The 26249-nt window shown below is 39.9% G+C and overlaps 1 protein-coding gene across 3 annotated transcripts; it reads right to left on the bottom strand.

The window, feature by feature from the left end:
• Nucleotides 1-409: 409 nt before the first annotated feature.
• Nucleotides 410-26073, bottom strand: LOC6611616 (basigin). 3 transcript variants are annotated; one of them, XM_032727013.1, is made up of 7 exons: nt 25998-26073; nt 19849-20395; nt 3986-4103; nt 2797-2957; nt 2625-2732; nt 2360-2560; nt 410-2068 (listed from the first exon to the last, which is right to left on the bottom strand). In XM_032727013.1, the coding sequence occupies exons 2-7, from the start codon at nt 19919-19921 to the stop codon at nt 1932-1934; spliced, it is 798 nt and encodes a 265-aa protein (XP_032582904.1). In that variant the 5' UTR covers nt 19922-20395; nt 25998-26073; the 3' UTR covers nt 410-1931. The 3 variants fall into 3 exon arrangements, with proteins under 3 accessions (XP_032582904.1, XP_032582905.1, XP_032582900.1); XM_032727014.1 differs by having other exon boundaries at nt 25883-26060; XM_032727009.1 differs by lacking the exon at nt 25998-26073 and adding an exon at nt 21104-21246.
• Nucleotides 26074-26249: the final 176 nt, after the last annotated feature.

Genomic DNA, 26249 nt, shown 5'->3' with positions numbered 1-26249 from the left:
TAACTAGAGAGCGAACTTGATCAACTACTCAAAAGAAATGTTGGTTTATTCAATTCATATGGATAGTTATGGGAAAATAAGAAAAGAATGAAAGATACATTTGATTAGCTTTCCATGATTATCAGCTAGGACGAATCACTCAGAGATACCGAAAATCGTCAAGAACAGCAAAACATAAGTCAATCAGCAACTGAAACCAAATCAGAAGTAAAACAAAGATTCACTGGGGATATTTGACCCCATTTATAAGGCAGGCGCAGGCAAGCAGAAATCAGGATCTAAGAAATAAAAGAGAGTTCATTTACAGGGTAGCACTACGTAAAATGTGGAAGAAATAATAAAAATGCAAATTGGTTGGTTTTGTTCTTTTTTTTGTTTATTTTTATATATTTTTTTTTGTTTTCATTTGTTTAATTTACAATTGTATTTTTTGTTGTTGTTTGTTTTATATTTCGGTAGAAATCAATCTCAAAACTCACAAAATCATAATGGATAGTTGTAATCGGTAGAGAATAGCACAAGTGTTTAGATACTAGATACAAAGAATAGAAATGATAAAGTTATCGAGTTTATACACAGCAAAATCAACAGAGGCGACAAGAAAAACAGAAAGTGCGCAACTAGAGGGGCAGGGTTGAGGGGCATTGGGTGGCGGGGAAAATACTCTTTTGTGTACAATATACAAATAATTCTAATTATAATTCCAAATCAATGCAAACGTGTTGAGCTACGACTTCTGTTTTTTCGTGTGTATGTTTTATTCACTGCCAAGAAATTAATAAGCTTATATAATGATTTATAATATACATAAGTAACGATTAATTCTGTTTTTTGTATCTCTCAAAGCAAAATGACAACTTTTGCTTTGACTACGGTGTTTTTTGTTTTTAATTTGGGTTTCTTTTAAATGTATATAATTAAACAATAAGTACTTAAAAACAAAGTTGATAACATTTTGTTGTCCTATTCCTTTACATGATAGTAATAATATTATGGACTGGACTTTGACATAAAAAGAAAGGATTTGTGTACGTGTAATTATTTCTCATTAAGTTTCGTTTGTAGTTTTTTAAGCAACAGAAACAAGCTCAGCGAAAAATGAATTTTCGATTTGAATAAAGCAAGAAATTATAGGGCATATTTACGATGAATTAAGTTTATAGTATCTATATCTAGAGAACTACATATTTTGTTTTAACTCTCGGATGTGTTGGTGTGAGTGAGTGCTGTCTGTGTGCGTTCGTTTTGTGTTTCCGTTTCCGTTTTGTGTTTGTCAGAGTTTTGGGCGAAACAAATATACGGATCACGAATATATTTGCATTCGCTTAGCACACATCGAAAAAAGTAGAAACCACAACGATTAGTGGATCACTCTCTATTTCACTACTCTGGGTCTCGTTATTTTATTAATTTCTTTGCGACGCTCCAGGCACAGTGGACTTCATTATAATACAAAATTAGCAAAATCTATATAATTTCTTAACATTTAACTTTTCAATTTATCGCATATCCGTTTGCGTCAAACACAAAATTCATTCATATTTATTTTTCGTCTCTCATTGTGGTAACTATTAGAAATTGTTAACTAAGAAAATTTCACTAATTGTTATAGCTGCCGCACCTCCGTCCGTTTGTCTGTCCGTCCGTAAGTACGTTGCTTCTCCGAATCCGTATCTGTATCTGGTTCCGTATGGTTATGTTGTTGTCTGGTCTGCATTCGCCTGCAGCTTCAACGTCTTTAATTTGCAGTATAAAACTAAAATTTCAACTTTTTCCTCTTCTGTTGCGTTTTGTTTCTTGTTTGTTTGTTTGTTTGCCGATCTTTAATATTATTTGGTGTTGACAGTTTATCTTGTTGGTATTTTGTTTGTTGTGGTGTGGTGTTGATTGGTTGGTAGGTTGGTTGGTGTGTGGGTTGGAGAGTAGCACACTTACTGTTCTTGGGGATCAGTATCACTCTCCTCCAGTTCGCTCTTGTTGCGTCGCTTCTCATAAATGAGAATGATGATGCACAGAATCAGCACCTCAGCACAGATGCCCAGGAAAGGCCACAAGGCGGCAAATTTGCCTTTATTAAATATAAGAAAATTATATATTAATTTCAATTACAACTACTAGTTAGTCAGGGTCACAATTTATTTTCAGTTACATTAGCCAAAATGATGTTTATACTAAATCCAAAGATTTGGACTTCAAAATGCTACATACAAATTCAATTTAGATTTATCAATTTGGTGACGGAGAGCACGTTTTGGAGATAAATGTAATATCTAATAAATCTCGATTGCGAATGGCGACCATGACTTTTCCGCGGATATTAAAAAAACTCGGGCGACACACCCATCCGATGCAAACTTACCCTTAACACGCACAGTTGTGAAGTCGCTGGCAGGAGCGGTGGTGTTCCCACCGTGGACATTGGCCGCATTTCGTCCAATGCATTTGTATTCGCCTCTGTCTTCCAATGTCACATTTTCCAGTGTCAGAATGGCGTTAGGAACACCATTATCGTCTGGTTTGAGGATGAAGCGATCTGTGGCGTTTGTCAGCGTTACATTGGCTATCGGTAGAAGAGCACCAAAGTTAAAAACCAATTGCGAACCAAGGTAGGAATGGATACTCACCAAAGGTCCATGTCAACTCTGGTTTGGTACCCACAACACTGCAGGTCACCGACATCTTTTCACCCTCCACAACGGCTGTATTTGAAGGCACTCGTACAACAACGCGGGCTGCGGGCATATAAACGACCAGTTAGTGGAAAGTTCTTGACTTCAAAGGAATGCCAGTGCGTACCAATCACTTCGATTTCCTTGGACTCTCCGTCGAACTCGCAACTGTATTTGCCATCGTCGTTCGTATCCGTCTTATCGATGATGAACTTATTCTCGTCTGGGATTAACTTAAAGCGACCTATTAGAGAAGGTACCTCCGTCACAGCGGTGCCGTTCTTTTTCCTATTCACATGAGAAATACACGATACGGAATTAGTTTTTTAATAGGAATAATGATAAACACATAAGGTTTAGAAACTTATAATAGAAAGAAAGAATTCCTTACTTCACGGCTTATGTTCTGTTTTTTTTTTCCACTGTAGATATATGGTTACAGAAAATACTCATTTATCTAAATGAATTCCACAGTTATCGCCGAGTATCCGTGCTGCACCTACTCGAGGGCCAAACTTTCTCTAAGCCCTCCGCCGTTTTCTACGCCTTTTGCCAATTATTCAAAGACTAATTCCACACCGAGGCACACGCAAAGTTTGGCCCTGGCCCCAGAACAAGAACAAGAACGAGAACGAGAACCAGAGACCCGGACAGGTCCCGGAATGAACAGAAGTGTCATTACCATTACCAGACCCTGCCACAGAGCTCGGAGCTTTGGCCACCAACACTTACTGGTCCCAGACAGGAAGGCACTTTTCAGTAACCGCCTTCCCTAGAAGTGCCACCCATCAGACCCACTCAACTGTGCACACTCGCAGAAATGGCACCTTATTGTACCCTTGCAGGAGGGTATGCTAATTATTCACATAATTTGTGCAAGGGTTGGGATAGAGTAGAGCATCTAATCTGGACCAATTAAAGATGAATGTGCAGCTACAAAACTATGCATTTAATAACTAATATAAAAATACTATAGAATTTACTATAGTACTTTTTCTTTGACTTGATTTGTAGCATAATGCAGCTCACGTCCGATGTATGTATAGTATATTTCCAAGTGCAGTGTGTTTCTCGGTTCGTTCATGTTTCGTTTGCCAGGTTACGTCAGTCAGGCAGTCAGTTAGGCAGTCAGGCCAACATAATTAAGCAAAAGTGCTTAGCTGTGCCGTATTAAAATGATTGCTCTTATAACTACTAACTATGTGGGACACGGACACAGACACAAACACAGAGACCCATCCTCTTCTGACTTGGAACAACTCCCGGATATTTTATGACACCGTATCCCCAAATGGGGGAACGTCGGATTGACTTACCATATGAGCACGCCGCCCGGCGTACCGTCTTTCACGTTGCAGCTGAGAACGAGTGGCGATCTGATGTCGTAAAATTTCATTTGATGCATGGCATTATCATAGTTTGGCACCAACTTATCTGGAGATGGTATAGATAGGTAAAGCCGATTAGTTAAATGTGGGGAGGAGGGTGGTTGTTCTAATGTTGGGATACAAGTAAACGTTTACATAAAGAACTGCTTAAACAAAGTTTATTCTAATAACTTGTATGTAAAGATAGATATATTTGCTTATAGGAATAAATTGAGAACGAGCTTAAAGTATGAGAGGTTTGGTGGAGATTTTTGGAGAGATTTCTGAGGTTTTTGATTTGAAGCTTTTTTTTTTGGCTGAGAGATGAGCGCTTGAGATTCGGTATTGAATACTGACTAAATTGCTTAGGAGAGTAATGATGAATTAGCAACACACAAATCACTAATACCAAATCAAAGGTGGAGCGAAAAAAAATATAAGGATATTCGTAAAACTAAAACTATAACTAAAGAATACGTATAAATAAAACCAAAGAGCATACAATTTGGTCAATCGAATTTTATTCATCCTGTCTGCTATAAAACACATTTGTACTATTTCGAAACTTGGACTGAAATCAAATAAACTTTAGTTTACGCTGCGTATGAACTGAGATTACTTTGATTATTTACGCTTATGTTTGATTAGTTTGATATGTGTATAGTATAGTTGATAATTATCGGTTAAGTTAGCTGTAATGTAAGAAAGAGCAAAAGTAGGTAAATTTATGTTTATCGATATACAAAAGGCGATACATATAACATTTAGATCGATTCTCGATTTATTGTCGATAATCAAACGACAAGAAGCGCAAGCAAAAAGCAATAGAGCGACAGAAAGAGAATCAGCAACTCGTCACGTGTTGTTTTTCCGCCTTATCTGGCAGTCTGATTGATTATAATCAGCTCGTAAGCCAAACGCTGCCAATTGTAAACTTATGCGTCATTGCAAACTGGCTGCCAATCAAATTCGAATTCGATCGAATAGAATCGAAACGGAATTAAAATTGAAATCGGAATCGATGCACCTGCCATCTGTGTGTTCAACAATCAGAGTAAACAACCAAAGCGTTCAAAAAAAGGAAGAACCAAAGAGACAAAAGGAACGAACAAGCGGCGGAAGGGAGAGCAAAGAAAGTCAAAGAAATGTAAAGGAAAACAAAACCAGAGATAGCTACACGGTTCACAGAGGACCCGGGACATGGCAACAAATAAAATAAAGAGAAAGTAAAGCACAATAGACAAAGAAAGAGCGGCAATGATGAAAAAGTTCAGGCAAACAACTTAAGCTCAACTTAAAGGTGTGACCAATGAGGATGTGTGTGTGTATGTGAATGTGTATGTAAGCTGTATGGTGTTTATGGACGGCAGCGAGAGAGCAAACTTGCCAAATTCACAGTGAGGGGAGCGAGCGAGAGGGAGCGATTAGCTAGACGAGCGATTAACGTTTAATTAAAAACCAACAACACCAAAATTAGACTAGCGAGGTTAATGCGATGGAAAGAGACGGCGATGGAAAGAAGAAGCGAGAGGGGCTAATGAGGAGAGAACGCCAGTGAGAGCGCGGGGGAAGGGTGTGGTGTGGTGCCAGAGCTGAGATCAGATGCAGTTCGAAAGAGACAGAGCGAATGGGTAGGGTGGGGTGGTTGCGGTTGGGCCCACATTTGCAGCGATGACACTTGACCTTGTTCCCATTTTCAAATTCACAAATCGTCTGTTTTAAAATCTTCTAGTTTTGAAGAATCTCTGAATTTTTTAAAGATATCTATCATCTGCATTTATCTATTTATTTAAATATTTATTTAAATTTCAAAATATATTGTAGAATACTTCAGAAGTGATGTCAACCATGTGTAATTTTAAAGTAAGCTTTAACAAAATTTTGAAATCGGTATAATACAGAATTTCGAGGTTTATGCGTACAAATATGAAGGTGTAAACTACATTTAAAAATGTTTTCTATCTTAAAAATGTCAAACCTTAGATTTCATATTAAGCAAAAAGTTCAAAAATTAGTAAGGTAACTTTTACTTTATCAAAAACATTGATATCAAAAATGGGAACAAAGCTGTAGTTTTGATACGATAACAATTACAATGGCAGTTTCGATCGGCGCGAGCGAGTTAAAAGCCAAAAACGAACAACAACAACAAGGTGGGCAAATACAAGTTGAATTAGAAGCTTAGTGGGTGTGAGTGTGTGTGTGTGTGTAGCGTGTGAGTGTTGCGTGTATGCGTGTGGCTCACCCATCTTGACGGGCAAGAGCGTCTGGTGCTGCAGATGCACCTGATGCCCCTGGCCACCCATCAGCATGTGACCGCCAGCACCCAGCATAGGGCCACTGGCGCCCGCGGAAAAGCCCGAACCAGCAACACCACCACCGCCACCCATCATGGCCCTTGTGCTGGTGGCTGCTGAAATGGTGGTCTGCTCTCCTGATGCTCCTGCTCCCGGTTCCGCGCCTGCGCCCGCTCCCGATACCACTACTGGTGGCACATAGTGCGGTGCATAGGTCTGGTATCGCTCATTCTGGCCGGGATTGGGTCGCGGCGGCAGTGGCAGCTGGAAGGCGTTCAGCGTGTGCTGCGACTGCTGCTGCAGCTGCTGCTGATGGTGGACATGGTGGTGCGCCGTCGTCAGGAGCACGCTGGTCTCCGTGGCAGTGGCGCTGGCAGTGGGATGCGTCGGATTGGGATTGAACAGTATGGTCGGTGGCTCTGGCGGCGCCACCGTCTGCTCCAGCAGATTAAGGCGCGGAGGTGGAAAATCGGGCGGTGTGGCCGAGTAAACGCGGTGGATACCGCCGCCTCCGCCAGCCGACGGATGCCAGGGCTGAGACCCGGACAGACTGGCATTTCCGTAGCCCAAATGCGACTTGTGCAGCTTGTGCGACTGGTGGGGCAACTGTTGTTGTTGCTGTTGCTGCTGCTGCTGCTCCAGCCACGCTCGTGTGAAGAAATCATCCGCTGAGTTAGGCGTCAGTTCGTCAATGGTTTGATAGCCGGACTCGGTGGGTTCGCCCGCTCCCGCTCCAACTCCCTTGGGATCCCGCACGTGCAGAATGTAGCTGCCGCGTCGCCGGTTGCACTGGTAGCGACCCTCGTGCACCTTGAGCGCATGCCGCACACTCAGGTGCGCCTCGATCTTGTGCTTCTCACCTTTAGCGGGAGCAACAGATGACCAGATGAGTGGTAGAATCAACGCCTCCGGAATCAAGTCCTTCGCCACAATACTCACCCTCGATTGCACTCTCGGACAGAACATAGGCATGATCATCCCGCCCGTGCCGCAGATTGTGCCGCGTGATCGGCTCCCCGTTCTTGAGCCAATGAATCTGATCGGTGATCGGGATTATGCAGGTGATCGAGAAGGGCTGGCCCAGGTTCACCACGGGGTCGCCGTAGTAGATGGTCGGCGACTCCTCGAACTCTGTGGACTCCTTGCTCAGGTTGTTGGCTGCTCCCACAACAAAAAGCGAACGTTGGTATAGGGTTTAAGGGTCTCACAATGAGCATATAACTAGACTAGGAAAAGTGCTGGTCAACAGAAAACGGATAGAACCGAGTGCCACAGAAAAAAACGCATTTCTGGACTTTTTATGAGCACTAGAGATTTCCGTGGCAACCTAATTGATTTCCACAAGACCAGTGCATGCAATGTAATTTTTTTAAATTAACAAGTCAGATTCTTTGGGTCATGAAATAAAAGAGAAGACCATAAAATTGATGGAAAAATACAGTTGCAATCACCAGTTTCTATGGAAATTCCTATCAAATTTCGTTGACCAGTGAAAACGATTCGAAATCATTAAATATAAGTGAAACTCAACGCAAAAAGAGGAGAAACCAAAATCGATCAGCAGTAGTTTTATGTGTGTTTTTCCCGTTTATGGTATTTATCGAAAAGGTTGCTTTCGTTTATTTGATTTCAGTGCCAAGTTGCAAAAATATATATCAATGTCGGAATTTATCTAGTCGAAATGCTCATATGCTTTGGGTTGTTTTATTTGTTTTTTTGGAGGGAAAGAGAAGAAGGCTAATTAAACACATTTACACACAAAACAAAGAAAAAACACAACGGATGAAAAATAAACTAACATAAACCGAAAATGTATTTACGTAATGGTGGAAATTAACATTAACTTATGTATCGATATAATTGGTTTTTCTTACTCCACTGAAAGAATTATGTTAACTTAATCGATACAAGGCAACTAAGAGACATGGGGAAAAAGTTGGGTAAACAGACCGTTTTTCACGTTGAAATAAACTTTTTAGACTTGAATTGGAGTCATACAATGTCATAAGAACTCTTTAATTTTATATAATATGTTATTTATGCCAAAAAAGAATTGTATATAAAATGGACTTAGTCAAATCACTATCAACTTGTTTATTGTGATATAAAAATATAAATGTTTTGACATCAATAACAATTTTTTATCATTTTACCCCAAAACAAGAAAATATTTCTTGCCATTTTTAATTTCGCATATTTTTATCTGAAATTTCGTTTAGTTTCATTGTTCTGCTCAAAACTTGATAATTGGATTTTAGCTTGACCTTCGGGTTACTCTCATCAGGAATGATAGTCGCAAACAATGACGTCAATGGTTGGTCTGGTTTAAACTGCATCGGTGACGTCAATTTCGACCAGTTTTAACTGCATATACCCACATATGTATATGTACCTGCTGCGAAGGCTATCATAACTTGTTGAGCTGTTATCGGTAAGTGCCCAAGTGATAACACAGAAGCAGGGCCCCATAAATATTAGTGTAATTGTATTTGCTCACACACTCGACTCTATACCCTGCGGATGTATTACAAAATGGACTGTCGTCGAGTGTGATAAAAAAGAAACCGAACCGAACCGAACGGAACATACTACAGCACAGCATAAGCGCACAATATTATCAGCTGATTAAAGCAGTTAGCGAGCGGTCGGACAATGTCTTTATCTTTATCCTTGTCCTTATCGTTGTCATGTCAACACAATCGCACGTTTGCACATAACTGATGTTAAATTATGTTTACGTCTCGTTTGCCAGCTGCTGGCATTTTCCTTCTTTTATTCTGTCACTCGCATCAGAATTAACCCCTATTTGCCCGAAAAACCCATTTTGACTGACAAAGGATAAGGTAAACTGTATGAGGTGTATGAAAAGTCCAAAAAATAGTAGCATGATAACAAAAAATTGTGTTGTAAACATTTTTCAACCCTTAAATTATTCTTTAATAAATAATATATTATTATGGTTCCTATTCAGCCAACGGGTACATAGAGGGTTAAGCGTAGGGATATGTAGATTTTCCACACACACACACACATACGCACGCAACGAGAGAGAGGGAAAAATTTAGGCCAAAAAGATGGAGAGAGCCCGAGAAGAGCGGCTACAACAATTTATTTTACAAACATATTACATGCACGAGTCGCGATACCGCTAAAGCCAAATACGCCGCCTCACCGCCACCCAACACCCACCGCCCCATTTTCCCCATCCAACGCCCCCCGAAAATGATTTTTTTCACTTTGGACAGTCCAACCACACGGCCAAAAGGGGCGAGAGGGAGGCGGGGCTACACAACACAAACGAGCATATTTTGCAGCCGGCAGAGGCAGATAGAGAGGGACAGGGCGAGAGGAGACGGCAGACAGGTGAACAATAATTTAAATTTATACAACACTGTCGCACACACTCTCGTTTAAAGGAATTTATGTGTACCTTACAGGTGCCAGGGCTGTCACCTCTTTAAAAATTCGTTTATGCTAACAATATAAAAAATTCAATGGTCATAGAAAGTACTCAAATCAACACGCATTGTTACATTTAAAAAAATAGAAGCTTGTGGAAAATGATATAACACAAAAGCTACACATCATTACAAATATGGGCAAGACGAGAACAGATACCTTAATGCATTCGTAGAAATACTTCAGTTGTTTATTACGTTTCCCGTAATGAATGCTTATTTTTTATTGCGTATACGTAATATTTATATTGCTCATACGCAACGTTGGCAGTAGTTTCACAATGTTATTTGCCTTTGTTTCTGTTTCTTATTAATTATGTATTACTGCTATTGTTGCTATGATGCAATAATTATGCAAAATAAATATAAGTTCTTCGGCACTTGAATCATTAAATCCATAAACCCAAGCTATGAAACCCGCAGAGAAAATTCCCTCAAAACAACAAAAACCACATTATTAAGCAAAAGTTTATACTATAAAGCCAAATATGTTGAATGGCTTGCAGCCCTGGTGTACAACAGCACACCTTATCCCAACCCTTTCCCTTAACCCACTAAATGTCTACATATATCCACCACATTTCTCTGCCCGACAAGCCCTAAACGCTTAACCGCTAGTTGCCTTAGTTTTTGTTGCTGTCTGAGAACAAGAAATTCATGGTTTATTGCTGTTCATCTAGCATAGTTTTTGTCGCATTCCTGCCTGCTCCAAATAGAAGTGAGCTGAAAACAAATGAATGCGACGGCGGAGGGGAGGGCAGGGCATCGTCTAAAAAGCGCAAAACTGAAAGTTTATTTAATCAAATTTATGGGACTGCCTGTAGACCGACCGTGCAACGCCCCCCACTCCGAAAATCGAACGCCCCCCTGCAACGCAAACTTGTGACATATTGTTAAAGGCATTTGTGTGTGTGTTTATATGTGCGTACAAATTGGCAGGCGTAGATATGTATGTATTTATAAACTGTACACAAAAAACTTATCTATGGGCATATTCGGTTTTTAGTACTTTTTAAAAGTTTCCACGAACGAAATGAGATCTAATATTATAGCATTATATTTTGCAAATTGAGAAAGTTTCTTATCTAACAAATTGTATCAATAAATAATTAGCATTTAATAAAGACATTTTTATTTTCTAAAGCAAAAACAAGTGTTCATCTTGTTATGGTGTTTGCTGTAGTGTCTACATTGCCTATATATATTTGCCCCGAGTTGCTTTTCAAATTGTTGTTGCCGAGAGCAATTAAAATAAAATTTACAGAGAAAATTTGCAAAACCCCGCGAAAACGAATGCAAAGTGCACGAGAATTACATTAAATTAACACGACAAAAAAAAACCGAGTACGAGTATAATGAAAAATAATTAACACCAAGCTAAAAGTGTTAGATGTGTGTGAGTGTGTTGCTTTGAAGGTGTATATGTGATTTTGTGTTATTTTTAGCAGGCGCTGCGCACGTGAAAGCACAGTTTTGAATGCACTGGGATAGCCACATCGTGCGCAAACTAATTTCAAACAGTTTGAGGGTCACCAGCAGAACACCCAACAATTTCGAAAACTTTATGAAAATCTGATTTAAAACTTTTGCCGTCGGAAAAAGTTAAAGCTCATTTGTATACAATTAGGGGAAATGAAAATCCACGAACGAAGAAGTTGGATATCATCCACAAAAACCGCTTGTTAAAAGCTCTGTTGTCTTTAAAAACTCGTACATTTATTTAAAAGTTTATTGGCATAGTCCACCATAAGGGATAACAAATCGATAACATTTGTAAATGCTAATTATTTTGGTCGGAAAACTCGCATGACCTCCGCTGCTCTGCTTGATTTCCCAATTATATAATTGATTTCGCCCGAAATGTTCAATACTTCAAGTGCCTGACTGATTGATTCAATTGCCGTATTGAGGATCGATTGAGACCGTAAGACCCAACAGACCGGATTCACCGATCGATCCGGTCGTCGGATGATGATGGGTCACTGAACGCCAGGCGACGTCGAATTGTTCGTATCGAAAGTTCATTAAGTAAATTGCATGAGAAATGCCAATTAAATGCAGAGAACTCAGCCGCACACTTGACAAACAAAAACACACACAGATACAGATACTCAGGCGCAGTCAGTTACAGATACAGCTACTGCTACAGATACAGATACTCGCACCGAAATCCCAACAAAGCCAAGTAATTTAAATGACAGCAACCGAACGATAGATAATGAAGGTATTCTAGCGGGTGGAAGTGTCACTCTTAAAATGCGCCAACTAACCATTATGGTTATGGTGATTATTATTATCTTGCTTATCATAATCAGCCAGAGATTTATAAATAAATATTTAAATACGCAGCCGGGTTACGCGAGGCAGAGCAAACACAATGCTTGTGGAAGCATCGTAGGGGGTGGGGGGTGCTTGTTTGCCAGGCGGTTGGCGGTACAGCAGTCATGTGTCTAATTTGTGTTGGTATGTACGAGTATGTATGTGGCATTATACAGAGCGTGTAGTGTGTTTGCTCTGCTCTAAAAGTGTGTGCGTGCTCTGGCAGGCTGGCTGCTGTAAATTGAAATAAAAAATTGTTTGTCTATTTTAAAATTAGCAAAACGAAACCAAAACGAAAATGATGAGGCGCGCTACCGCACAAAACGACTGATGGTACTAAACTACATAGTATCTGTATCTGTATCTCACTGCACTGGTGCATGTGAAAAACAAAAGCAACAGCCGCGAGAAACAAAAACAAACCAAAGACAACAGCAACAGTTGCATTTACATTTGCATTTGCGATTGCAGTTTGCACTTTTAGCGCTAATAAATTGGCAGGACCTACAAGAAAACTAAGGGAAAATGTTCGTTATTTCCAGTTAGAATGTCTTCTAATGTCTAAATGATGAAACTTTCCAAACATGACTATTCTATAAATTTCAAAATAATTTGGTAACTAAAACGAACCTAAAATAACTATTTTGGAAATGTAAACTTTTTAATCATGTGACCATGTTTGTAGTTTATTTCAGAATATCCTGTTTATCTCGTTATTATTATTATTCTAATTTGAAAACGCAGCATGTAGAAATATTCGAGCTTTGTTAAAGCTAAAAACGTATTCTTAATTCCAAATACAATCTGTTTTGGCACATGTGGATCTGAAAAGAACTTGAAAAATGTTCTTCATTCATTTAGCTGTTGGCTTTTGGCCTCTGGGATTTCTTTTTTTGTTTTCGGACAAATGCACATTAGACGTCTTTAAAGCAAACAAACATTAACAAAACACTTGTTTAACGTTTTCAAGTATGTAGAAATAACAGGGGAATAGGAATATCTTTGGATGGTGCTGACAGTGTGCGTCTGCCTTCTGGCTTGTGGCTGTACATAAATATTTTATTTGCTTGCAGTTGCTGTGTCTAATTAAACGAAATAAACATAGGCAAAATTTAGGCCTCTCCTGTGGCGGTTTCTTTTGGCCATGGAAAAGCCATACAAGTCGTGGCCAACCCGGAACACAGAAGTGGGTATCTTGATATCGTTCAGATACATTTAAACGTTTTATGGGCCACATAATGTTTAGATAATATGAGGTGTGTGGTGTGGTGTTTCGCTTCGGTTTCCTAAACTCAAGAACGACTAACTAGCTAATAAATAAGCATACAGTTTGACCATGAATTTAGCAAATCGAAAGTTTTTACAATGTTATCGATTGAATAAAATAGTTACTCAAAAACGTTATAAATGAAATCATAGCTTTATGACTTCTGACTGAAATTCTAAACGAAATCATCACCAGCAAATCGATATTTATTGTTTATGCCTGTGTAATATATTTCGTTTTCTGCTGTTTGACGGGCACTGTCAGTAGTGCGATCATATATTGTTGGGTAAAAGAATCAATCAGCTCGGCATACGTCACGGGCCATCAGAATTGATCAATAAATTGTTTGGTCCGCATAATCGAACGTATGTATGTACATATGCCTTCCAGTTGAATATTTCATTTGAATATGCCCTGCTTTCGTAGGCATCCCCCTATACTATTCGTTATCCCCGTGCCCCTGGATGCGCCATTTATGTCAATTATTATTGGCTTTGGCACAATTGGGAACGCAACGCAAATTGATGCGAGGAAAAGCAAACTAAATCGAGCAACTCGCAGGGAAACTTGCAGATACAAATTTTTCTGTATGCGCACGTGTGTGCCGCCGAGCAGTTGCCAATTTATTTATTTCCTTTATGTATTTATGGTACTTGTAAAAAAATATTACTGCTCGCACAGTAAAAGTCCGATGTGGTGAGGCTTTTTAATTGATCATCGTTGGGGCAATTGTTCTAGAATATGACGCATTTACCGCCAGCCAGCTTTTAATGGCGAGAAATGTCCCCAAGTTCCATATTTTTTATCATCAATGTTTTATTTTCGTTGAACGCTCGTTCTGTACTTTTGAACTTTAAGACAAAGGCGCCAGAAAAGGGAGGGAGAGTCAATGCCATTGGCGATAAAGCTGTTTTTTCAACATTCTTATCAATATTGTCGCTTAGTACATGTATACTAAACTCCGAGCTGCGATATGATGGCGAATAACACAACGGCACTCTAATCAAAATCCGGACTCAAATGAAAGAACAAAATTGTTTCATATTCCCAAAGTCTATCAAGTCCTTTGGGTCGTATAACCATATAAAATAATGCACTTTATAGTATTATAGAAATAAAGTTGGCACTCCATTTTGCTAAGTTCCCATCTTGACTTTATAAAATGTTTTCCAACACTTTTATGGTTCATATTGAAAAAATTAGAACTTTCTACAGTAAAATCTGTTGTGGTTGCATTACTATTATATGTATTTTTGCCCGCTGTTTCAGCTATCATCACAATGGAAAAATTTCTCTCTTTCGTGGAAATAGCGACAACAATTTCCCAGACAGTCACTCAAAAAAAAAAAGAAAATATTTGAGCAAAACAGAATTAAAAAAGGAGGGGAAATATAAGTAGCATACATACATATGTATGTGATTTCCACTCTTGCTGGTCAAATGCCCCACACGCGGGTGGTGGCTGATTGATTGGGCGGGAAAAGGGATGGGAAATGGGGTGCTGGCATTTTCTTTGGTGACGTTGTTGGCGACTCTTCGGTTTGGTTTGGCATTGCTTTTTTTGCCTTTTGCTTTTCGTTGCCGCCGATGAAAAGTCAAACACACAGCAACAACAAGAAACAGCACTTCTGCCAGACAGTCAGACATTCAAAATACACACATTCATATAATCTATAGGAGGCTATACACAAGTGTATAGATATATACATATATATCTATATATACGTATATATGCGGCCCGGCACAGTGGGCAATTGTCTTTAAGTGCGTAAAAAAAGAGAACAAAAGATGAAAATCGAATGAAAAACTTGACATTTCGAACGTAGAATATTTTAAGAGCAAAACAGTGAGAGAATCTCAGCAGTGCGGCATGTATATTTTTATTGTTCTCACGCAGGAAAAAAAAAGCACTATATTTATTTTTAAATATAATACTTAGCCTATAACAAAGGCAAATATTGGAGCGTGCACACAGACAAATAGCACGGATATAGCCGTATGAAAGGTCTGCCAAATGTGTGAACTTTAAGCTTTTATCGGGTACCTGCTAATAAAAGAGCAACAACCACAATACAACTACAATAAGTGCGAAATGGAGGGGGTGGGGGTGGTGATGGTGATGGTGGCGCTTTGCTACGATAAATAGATAAGGGCGTTAAAATACAACTTTGTTTTTGTGCTCGGCATCTCACCTCCGTGCTCGCCATGAACCACCGTCCTCAATTAGCAGGAAAATGCATCACACGCATATGAATATGCATACACTGCGCGAAATGCGAAAGTCAAGGTGGCGAAATTTGATTTACGGCCATTTTACCCAGCTTATTGTGCGTCATAAAATCACAATTTTATTCTCATCTTGCGTCACAAGACCTTAATTAATTTGGCAAACGTTCTCTCGACACAATGGTATCGTAGAATTCTTCAGAATATCATCATGTATTTTCAAGCATACTTAATCTGCCTGCTTGAGCAGTTTATAATTGAAACAATATACAATTCATTGCATCGATGGATTATGTAAATGTTGGTTGGCAATCAACCTTTTGAACACCTTTTCAATTTGGAGTTGTGCACCTTGAGTTTTGATTTTGATTTCTGTGCACCATCCGCACATACACATATATATATGTATATATATATATTTATGGACGTGCCCTGTTTAAGCAACCATTATCTGGCACGGGCCGGAAACACAAGGCAACCTCTATATTGAAGAACAACAAGAACCAGAGTCAGAAGAAAGGAAAGGAAAGGAAAGAAGAGGAACGAGCGGACAGTGGCACAACCGGGCTGTGGAGAGGGGAAAGCGGAGGCAGGGAGTTTTCCACTGCAATCGCTGAATTCCACACAATGTGCAATCAGAAATGCGGGGGAAATGTGCAGTGCAAGCCCATGCCACGCCCACACTGAAGCACTGGTGGCATCATGGCAACACTATGGAAACCAGAAACTGCCAGCCAAGCCTTTCTTTCTTTCACCATGACGCCTTTCTCTCTGTGTGTGTGTGTGTGTGTAGTCATGTAAAACCACCCATAGAACTCAAGTTCCAAACACAAACTCAAACCAAGCCCAGCCAGACGCAACCCAATCCTATATGAGACCAAACTAAACTGAAGCCAACGCCAGGCGACGATGACATTGAAAGGGAAATTACATTTCATGTTTATTGTCTTAATAAAAATAATGTTTGCGCAAAAGAGGCAAAACAGCCAGGTTCTGCCCGCCACCGCCTCGTATCGCACAAATCATCTCGGATTCAATGCAGAATGCAGATACCCAAGACAATCTGTGCCTTTCGTAATGTATTTTTATAGCAAATGCAGCAAAAGCAAGGGAAAACCAGAACAACATTGAATTATTGCTAGCTGTTCAAGGAGTTAAATTCACTTCAGCTTAATCCGCTTGAGATTCTTGATCAATACGTATGATTTATTTGCAATAAGAGACATCCAGGGAAAAAGTAATTGAAAAAGAGCACACAGTTAAGTTAATTAAACATTTAATGTAAATAGGGGAATAAAAGTTTTTTTTGTTAGATGATATTTCGCCTATGGTAATGTTTTAAATATAAATTTTGCCATTAATAAAAATATAATGTTTAACTTTATCATACTATTCCTACCGTTTATAGTAAACTATTAATTTATTCTAATTTTTGAATCTTCTTAATTAAAAGAAATTCATACTGGTTTGGAGCACTTTTAGCCTTTTTTTAAACCACTGTACATCGGTTTCGTTTTACGCTACTTGTTTACTTTGGCTTCCTTTTGCTGGGTGAGCCGAAATTTAAATATTTGGCATTTATTAATGTAATGAAAATTTCATTAAATAAACATGGCAAAATGAAACTGGTTAGCCAAATGTGCGCAGTCAACAGCCGAAATGAAAGCACTTGCCAAGGCATTCCACCTGCTCGGATATTCCGCAAAACAAAAGAGAAATAAGGAGGAGTACATGGTACAGTGTACATATGTATGTAGCAAACATATATGTGACAAGACCTATGGAATATTCTCAGGCTTGGTTGGGTGGTGTGACCAGACCAGCATTATATTTTGGCTCTTCGCACATTCGTCCGCAGCATAAACACCTGGACAACACGTGGTTTTTTCGCCACTAGCTGAAAATGGCTTTGAAGTGATGTGGGCAAATTCAGCGGGGAGACAAAGGAATGCTTCTTCAAATTGGCTCTCTGGTTTTCGAATTGCCTCCTCTCCTCCCCCCTCCTCCCTTCCCGCGTGATTCAAAGTGATTCATGTAGTGCCAACATATGTATGTACACCCATTTATGTACAAGTGTTTGCCCCGCCACCGACATTATCTCCCTGGAGGGATCGCTTTTCTTGTTTTTCCAGGCCGGTTTTCCCTCAATGCGTGCCCGGTAATTTTTTTCTTTTATTTCGGCTGCTTATTTACGTAAACAATTTGAAAAATCATTGAATATTTAGTACACTAACGAAATTGTGCAAAAAATACCAAATGGGCTAATAAAAACTAAGAGCAAGGTACAACAATTAACGATATGGGTTTATTCTAAAATAGGCAATAGTTTTGCATTTCGTTTTTAACCCATAATTAAGCCGAAACTTTGAGCATCTATGAATAATTGAATAAATCAATCACAGAACCTAATAAAGACACGAATAAAACCTTAATTATTTTTACACTGCCTTTTGAACGGAACGAATACCCCCAATCAACTATGAATAAATGCCAGCATATGAACAGCACGAAAAAAAAAACTCAATTAATACACCTTGAATGTGAAAATAGCTGCATGGGGCTAAATAATGTACGAAACAAAACAAAACCAGCCAAACGTTCAGTTCAGCGAAAAAAAAAATCAAAATTCATGAACATACGTAGGTTTTGGTAGTGAGCCAGAGCCAGACGGACATTCAGACGGACGGACGGACGGACGGATAGATATGTAGATAGATGGATGTATGGAATAAAGTAGAATAGGTAAATGGATAGTATGCATAGAATAATAAATAGATGGAACCGCCCGCGCGGGCATCATAGACAAATCTCCAAGGAATGTGCGAGGTGCGAGGCGGGCTGCCCAGTTCCATATGTAAACAAAATGCAGGCCACCGTTGCCGGTTCGTATCGGGTACGTATCGGGCACGTATCGGTTAATCGGTAAATCGATTCTTTTTGGTCCGCTTCGCTTTGGGTCGGCTAAAGTTAATATAAACAAGCGGGAAAAACCAGAGACAGGCCGTAATTATTGGACCGCATGTAAAATAGTCTTCTTTAAGGCTAAACAAAAATTCTTAAAGATAGCCCTCACTAGAACCGAAATGAACTTGATACTTTTCGTCTGCTTCTGCTTCTGTTTCTCTGCTTTTTTCCGACATTCGCCGCTGTTCTCTTTTAGCAATTGTGTGGAAAATTGAAAATCAAATGAAATGCGGTCGCGCGAACAGTGGAAAAGCGACGGAAAACCTACGACGAAAGCGGCAGGGGAAAAATAAAACATAAGCAACAATGTCAATATGGCAGCACTGCAATCCAATCCCAAGTCCATCAACGAAAATATCGAAGTCCGCTTAACTAGAGGGCAAAACAGTAGAATGCAGCAGAGAGACCTTGTCCAAAGTTGGAAAATGGCTGGGTGGTTCGTGGGTGGCTGGTGGGTGGATGGTGCCCCGTGCAATATGAAAAGAGAATACATAAAGCCGGGCAAAGAAGAAATGTGATTGTTCATTTTGTGGTTCTCTTCAAAGTCGAGAACGTGAACGAAATAAAAGTTTCATTTTTAAAAGCGCGGTCTCAAATATATTAATATTTTCGAATATTGCTGGTAAAACCCATTTGTGCCTTGTGGCTAAAGACCCCCTTTCTGAGATCCCCGACAAATTTTAAGAATATTCGATAAATTTCTTCGATAACTTTACCATCGCTTTAAGTCGCCTCTTATTAATACTGTTTGTTTCCATTATTGCAGCTAGGACCTGGCTTTAGGGTGAACTTGAAAGGGGTAAAAGTCAGGCGGTGGGTGGGAGGCGAACACCCTCACCCTTTGTTGGGTGCACTTTTGTTTTGGGTGGCGGGGCAATTAGGGGGCGTGGGATAAGGTTAGTGGGTGTTACAGTAAGCCACAAACAATCTGCTGTTTTTTATTTATTCCCTCCCTCCTCTTGCTCCACCTCTTTGTTTTGCTTTGTTCGGTTCGGTTGTGTTCTGTTTTGCAATTTCTGCTATCACAGCTGCAGTTTAACCATACTTTCCCCCATATATGTATGTATATTTTTTGTATTCCTTTATACTGGGCTGCTACGTACATAGGTGTGTAGATATTTTATGTGTGTATGGGTGGGTCGGTGTGCGGTTGGGGCAGGGTGATTTTAGGGGCGGGGTACAACTTATAGGTTAAAAGGGCCTTCTTTGTTTATCATTATACTTATTGTAGGGGGTTCATTCTTTTAGTTTTAGAGGGGATTTTCGGGGGGCCGTACTCACCAAGTGATTGAGCATAAATTGCTAAAAATATCGAGAGGAATGAAAGAGCGCTAGCCAAGAATTTTGCCTCCATCTTTGGTATTGATCCGTTGTTGTTGTTAATTATGCTGCCGATGTGTGGTTGTTGTTGTTGGCGGTGATTTGTTGTTGTTGTCGTTTTCGTTATTTCCTTGTCATTTGCATTTATTACAGATTTGTGAATTTACTCCGTTAAATGATTGATTAATTATTTGTGGCTGTTGGTTGGTTGTTTGTTGATGTTGTTGTTGGTTGTGGTGTTTCTTTTTCTTTGCTTTTCTTATTTTTTTTTTGTACTTTAAGCTTAACTTACTAAATCATTATGGTAAATATTAATTTATAAATAGATCTTTAAATGTATACGTTATTAGGCTTAGTTATTTAATTTGATATTAGTTGATGCTGTTGATGTTGTTGTTGGTTGGTTGGTTGTTTGCTTTGGATCTTCCGTTTGGTGTTTTTGCTTGAGTGCGAATTTTTCTATTTTTTGGCTTTTCCAGCTTTCCTATTTTGTTCTTAATTCATGAAGCTATATTCGCAAATAAAAATATTTAAGAAAATTTCTCATTTTGCATTTATTTTCGTTTGAAGGCAAACTTTTCGTGCGCTTCCCCGTATTCTTTTTGTTGTGTTTTTCGTTCGGTTTTAATTGTATGCTTTTTTCCAACAACAAAAGCATAAGGAAAAGCGAGTGAGAGAAAACTTTTTAAAATTATACATCAATTTTCAAATTAAGAAGAGAATTGGGAGAGGAGCGGAATCAAGGATTCAAAAACAAATCGAAAAGATCAAAATCAAAACGAAAGCCGAACGAACAACATTCAACATTCAGCTAAATGTATAATTTTTCAAATGTCACATTTATTTATCTTTCTTTGATTTTTACTGCAGCTAAGCACGTGCTGTTGTGGTTGGGTTTTTCTTTTAGCCCGCTAATTTAACGTTAACTTTTGCAGTTCTTTTTTCACACGCACTCACACAAACGCGCATCTAACTTTTCCCAGTCCAAAAGTTCTATTTTTTTGCTGGCTAAGCAGAAAAAAGAAATTATGGCACGTTGACGACGAAAATACTATTTTTCCGGCTAGCCAACGAGCAAAAGCGAGGCAGATAGAGTGAAAGCAAGAGAAAGAGAATGAGGGATTCTTGAGCCTGAGAGCAAATAATGTTTTACACAAGGAGCGCAACAATTTCTAGCTACTTTTTAGCCAATGGCCATTGTTGTTGCTGCACGTACTTGTACTAGTTGTAGTTGTTATTGCTGTTTGGCTGTTATTGCACAACGGGAACACAAAAAGCGAACGAAATTTGGCAAACGGACGGGCCAAAACGAGGCAAACAGAACAGAGCGAACGGAGCGAACGCGGCGAATTCAGCGAGCAGACTGAACCGCACACATGACCAACGGACGAGAGTAGCCGCCTTCGCTGCCATCGCCGCGGCAGCGACGTCGACGCACAGTGATTTGGGTTCAGTTTGACATACACTTGTCAGCTTATCTAAATAGTTCGGCCGTTATCTTGACCAGACCGATTACGAGTACTGTACAAAATGGCGAAAAATAAATCGAGTTTAAACGACATTTTATTCATTATACTGGAATCACTAGGGATTTAAAATCACCGGTTTTATTTGAAACAAAATGCAGAAGCTTTAAGCTACCAGTTTGCTAAACAATTTTAAAATACAAAAGTTATTGATACCACAAATTTGGTTACCAATTAAAATTCTCTCTTGAATCCTTATCTTACAGTTCGATAGGAATTTCCCATATTGACGAAATTACAATGTACTTATGAACATAAAAGTACGCTACTGGTATTCATTTTTCTTTCACCCTATAGAAAGCACTAAAGGAACAGTATCAAACAAATTGCAATCGAGCAATGATTCAACAAAAATCACCAAGTGACACTGTCTGCGAGTAATTACGACCAATTATTTGACGATCGAAGAAAAATAGCATTCCATTTGCCTCACCTCATATCGTCCGCATAAAGGCTGATAACAATTGGCCCGAGATCTATTATTACTTCTAGAATTTCGTATTGCGGATGCGTCAAGAAAACAACTATTACCGCTCTTATCAATGCGGGAGGACAGTCACCGACTAAGCAGAAAAGATAAGAAACAAAAAGGTAGAAGTTATCACCAGTGCTGACCGATTTCATGATCATCACCCTTAAGAGAATACTCGAGCATCAGCTTGAAAATTCCTCAACTGACGAAAGGCATCAATGTTTGAAAAACAACTAAGATAATAAACCTTGCATAACAATTCATCCCCAGAAGAAATGCCATAAAACACGTAAACATTTTTGAAAGCAATTGTGTTATACAGGGAAACAGCTCGAAAAAAAAACTAGTCAAAATAAATTCTCAGAGTTTTGGCAATAAAACCGTCGAACGGACAACGCTAAATCATAGTGCGCTGGATTTTTGTTTACCGCCAGACGACGTGCGGCCCTCAGCAGAGCAGATAGAACGCCAGTTGAAATGTTTCCGTAACGTGTCACGAATCCGACTAACATTCTATCGCATTATGATAAAGCCCCAATGCAGTACTTTGAACAAATACGGGACTCTGTCCGTCCGTATCACAATCACCAACACCACCACAATCACACCAACGTCTTGGCCACATGATATAATACCGTAGCCGGAGCATGGTCCACAACGACGTCAGATGTCCGCGGCCCAGTCGCCGAGTCCCAAAGACCCAGACCCCCAGACCGTCCGAACTGACCGCCTCTGGTCCATTGCCGTCCCGCTCGCACTGCCGCTCTGGTTTCGGGCGGTTCTGTGCGGTTCGCACACGAATGTACATCTCTATATTATATCCATCTTTTCGGAAGGCAGGGAACTTTGCTAATTCGGCATGGGTGTTGGAAAGGTGGGGGTTTTTTGCGGGCTAGCGGCACCGAGGGGGGTCGTCTCGTCGCATTTATTATTGGTCAGCCGTATTTATTTTTACAAATTCGCGAGAGCAAATATGAAATCAGCTGTTCGCATTTTGCCCGCTGAGATTAAAGCGATCAGTGGGTATATAGTATTTGATGAGGTGTTTCCAACAACCACAGAGAACATTTTGCAATGCTTGCAATGAGTTCATAAATAATAATGAAGCAAGAAGAGTCATAGGACTTGTAGTTGACAATAGAAGTACTAATAATTGACAAATTTTCCAATGCTCTTGAAAGTTGATAAAAGCAAAAACTCTGTTACTCATTATTGACGTGTTCGCACAAAATAAAACTGTCGTCAGATAATGTGATTGATGAAATATTTAAAATACCCTATCTACTGCATTAGATGATAGGGCCACTTTTGCCTTTATTACTAATAATCTTGAAATTTAGAGATTATAATGAAATTTATCAAAAAGCGAGCATAATGTTCATGGCCTTCTAATTTAGTCATTATTATTATTCCAATAAATATAAGTACCAAAACCACTTAATTTATTCTCACTGATAATAATTTTCCATTAGGTTAAACTAGAATCAAATTAATGGGAAAATATATAGCAATTTAGCTTTAGCAATTTAGCTAGTGCACGCAAACGAGTTCATCTTCATCAATATCGTATCGTTTCAAATTAATTAGAACTCAAATCAGATTTATGACGGAGTGAGAGCATCCTACACAAACTAGTTTTCAAAGCCGCATTTTGGTGGACAAAGGGGGAGGGTTGGCGATGGGGGCGGTGGTGTTGTGCGGCATGTTATCGATTTGGAGGAGAAACAAAAAACATTGCTATCGATTTGCTGCTGGCCTCGAGGTCAATCGAATGCAAAATGCCATGGTAGTTGTGTGTTGTGTTCGGGCATTTGTGCCAAACTTTTGTTCCTTCTTTCGCGTTTTATTGGCAAACTTTGAGCATAAACACTTTGGAGACAAATTGCCCTAGCCGCAAGTTAGGCAGCGGACTATAATAGAGCAGAAAAGAGCAGCAGCATAACGTCATCGTCAGCCATGACTCAGTTTATTTGCTCTCTCGTACGCTCGCTCAAGACCCCCACACACCAACGCACACTCTGACATTCAAGCGGCACTCACACACACACACAAACGATGCTGTTCTAAGCCGAGGCCAAAAATCGAACCTCGGATGACCGATAAAAAATTAAATAATAAGCGGGCATTGGGAGAGGCGTGCTAATTTAATTGCCTTTATTAAAAGGCTTAGAAAAACACGACTGAGATCCATCATCATCGCAATCGAATTCACGCGCTCGTCTTTATTTCGCCAACAGGGATTACTTAGATGTGTGTATCTCGGTGTTGTCATCAATGGTGAGTACAGTGAAGCCGTCTTGAAATCGAAATCGATAGCCAGCTGTTACAATCCGGGTTGTGATTATAATCATCTAAAAACTACGGGCAAACTTCTTGAGTAAATATTTCTGAATTTCTCGAAGGAAAAGTTTTTAACACAGAACCATTAACTTTAAAAGCAAACAAACCCTCAAAGATGACCAATGCAATATGTAATTTCTAGCTTTGTTTGCTTATTTTGTAGCCCAAAAACCAACATTAGTAAAAATCACAATTTGGTTTCCAATAAGGACAAAGTGCCTGTAATCCGCAAAGTATGCTATAAAAACGAACGTTTAAGATGTCCCAATAAGACTAGTGTTTGAAATTCAGCATTAAAGAAAAGTATCCTGCCATCGACGGATTGCAACCCACTGCGCCCGCGATCGCCGAAGTATGCAATGGAATTTGACTTGGCCAACAGCTCTGGGGTAACCACAATAAAGAGCGAGTTTATCTATTTTGAGCCGCTGTTCATTAGCCGAGAGCCCTCACTGTATCGATGTTGATGTTGGTGTGTCATGGCAGGCTGGATGACGTGATTGTCTCCTCTCCTCTGCTCTTCTCTTCCCCTTCCACGCTCTCCCACTCTCTTGCTCGGTGGCTTTTCTCCTTTCTCTGCGCCCGCATATGATTAAAACGGCAAAACAAGATAAAACTCGTTGGAGCAAAGGAGCTGCTGCCGCCTGCTTGTTGGCTTTGTTGTTTTTGCTGTTGGATAGGCCCTGCCAGTGGGTCAGTGTTGGAAAAGGGTGTGAGGTTGTGGGTGGGGGTGCTGGGTAAGTAGGGGGTTGTGGGAGGTAGAATATACGCATGACACTCCTTGCCGCCGCACACACACACACTTGCAAAGATACACCAACACCAGCGGAGCACGCGACACACGCACACGAGGTCACTCACACAGGCGCAGGGCCGTATTCCCCAACACCCACACAATCGCACGCGTTAAATGTTATTAGTTTATTTACGGTATTAACAAAATGTTATTGGCATGAATAGTGTTGTACATCATACATCATGCATCACACTGGAGTATGTACATCAGAGCAGGGAAAACACCCACACACACACGGATATGGTTTTTAAGCACTTTTCGGCATTGTAACAGTAACGCGTTGGGGATTAGTTACTGGGTTTCCATTTTCATTTCATTTCTTTTCCTTTGTGGCAAAGGAAGGGGTGTCTTTATCTTTCTCTTCTTCGCTTTCTTCTTGCTTTTTTAGCAGCGATGACGACAGCGTGCGCGGCTCTTTTTCCCAACGCTGCTCCGCTTTTTTGCCTTCAATAACATTTACACTTTGCACTATTTATGTAATAGTTTTTCAATCGGTGCGCGGTGTTTCATCTCAGCACGATTTTCGGGCACTGGCTGGCGAGCACTAGCCGCAGACTGGGTTACGAATTATGTACATTTTTCACATTTTCCCCGATGATTTTTCTTTTGTGTTTTACTACCAAAGAAGAGAACAAACTACCAATACACACACACTCACTGAGCACGCACTGACACACACACATTCCACCGCTCAATGACGAAATTCCTCGCAGAGCGTTGACAACTCTAGGTTCTAGCTCTCCCAGCTCCTCTGCTTTTGCTTCTGCTGCGTGTGCGAGCGTGTGTGTGAGAGAGAGAGAGAGATGGGTACTTGTGCTGGTGTGCTTTTCGTCATAATTTTTGCGTTGGACAACCCAGCACCTTTGACTTCTTGGCGACTTTTCACACGTAAATGACCGAGCGGGCTCACACTTTCACCGCTGGCACACGGACTGGGCCTTAAACCGATCGACTTTGCACAATTTTTCGCATTTACCTAGCACACAAAACACAAAAATTCGATTTTTCCTCGCTGATATTTTCACGCGAATGACCTTACATCACATGCATACAATACACACACACACAGACAACTGAAGCGGTGGTATGACCAAAGCTTATAGCCAAATAGTATTAAAAATACTGAACGATATATACTGAAAATGCAATAGAACCCCATTATCCAACACTGACGCTGAGCGGATAAAGTCTTGCCATCTCTGTCTCACTTCCAGGCTAAGAACTAAAT

This window comes from Drosophila sechellia, chromosome 2L, assembly GCF_004382195.2.
Source record: "Drosophila sechellia strain sech25 chromosome 2L, ASM438219v1, whole genome shotgun sequence".
Taxonomy (NCBI): domain Eukaryota; kingdom Metazoa; phylum Arthropoda; class Insecta; order Diptera; family Drosophilidae; genus Drosophila; species Drosophila sechellia.
The sequence above is the reverse complement of the archived record's forward strand: the minus strand, read 5'-3'. Positions and strand labels throughout refer to the sequence as shown.

Coding starts and splice junctions, on each gene's coding strand:
- LOC6611616 (XM_032727013.1), bottom strand. CDS start 19,921: ATGGAGGCAAAATTCTTGGCTAGCGCTCTTTCATTCCTCTCGATATTT. Junction 2,733..2,796: donor CAAGGAAATCGAAGTGATTG/GTACGCACTGGC, acceptor ATATGCCCGCAG/CCCGCGTTGTTGTACGAGTG. Junction 2,561..2,624: donor AGAGTTGACATGGACCTTTG/GTGAGTATCCAT, acceptor TTCTACCGATAG/CCAATGTAACGCTGACAAAC.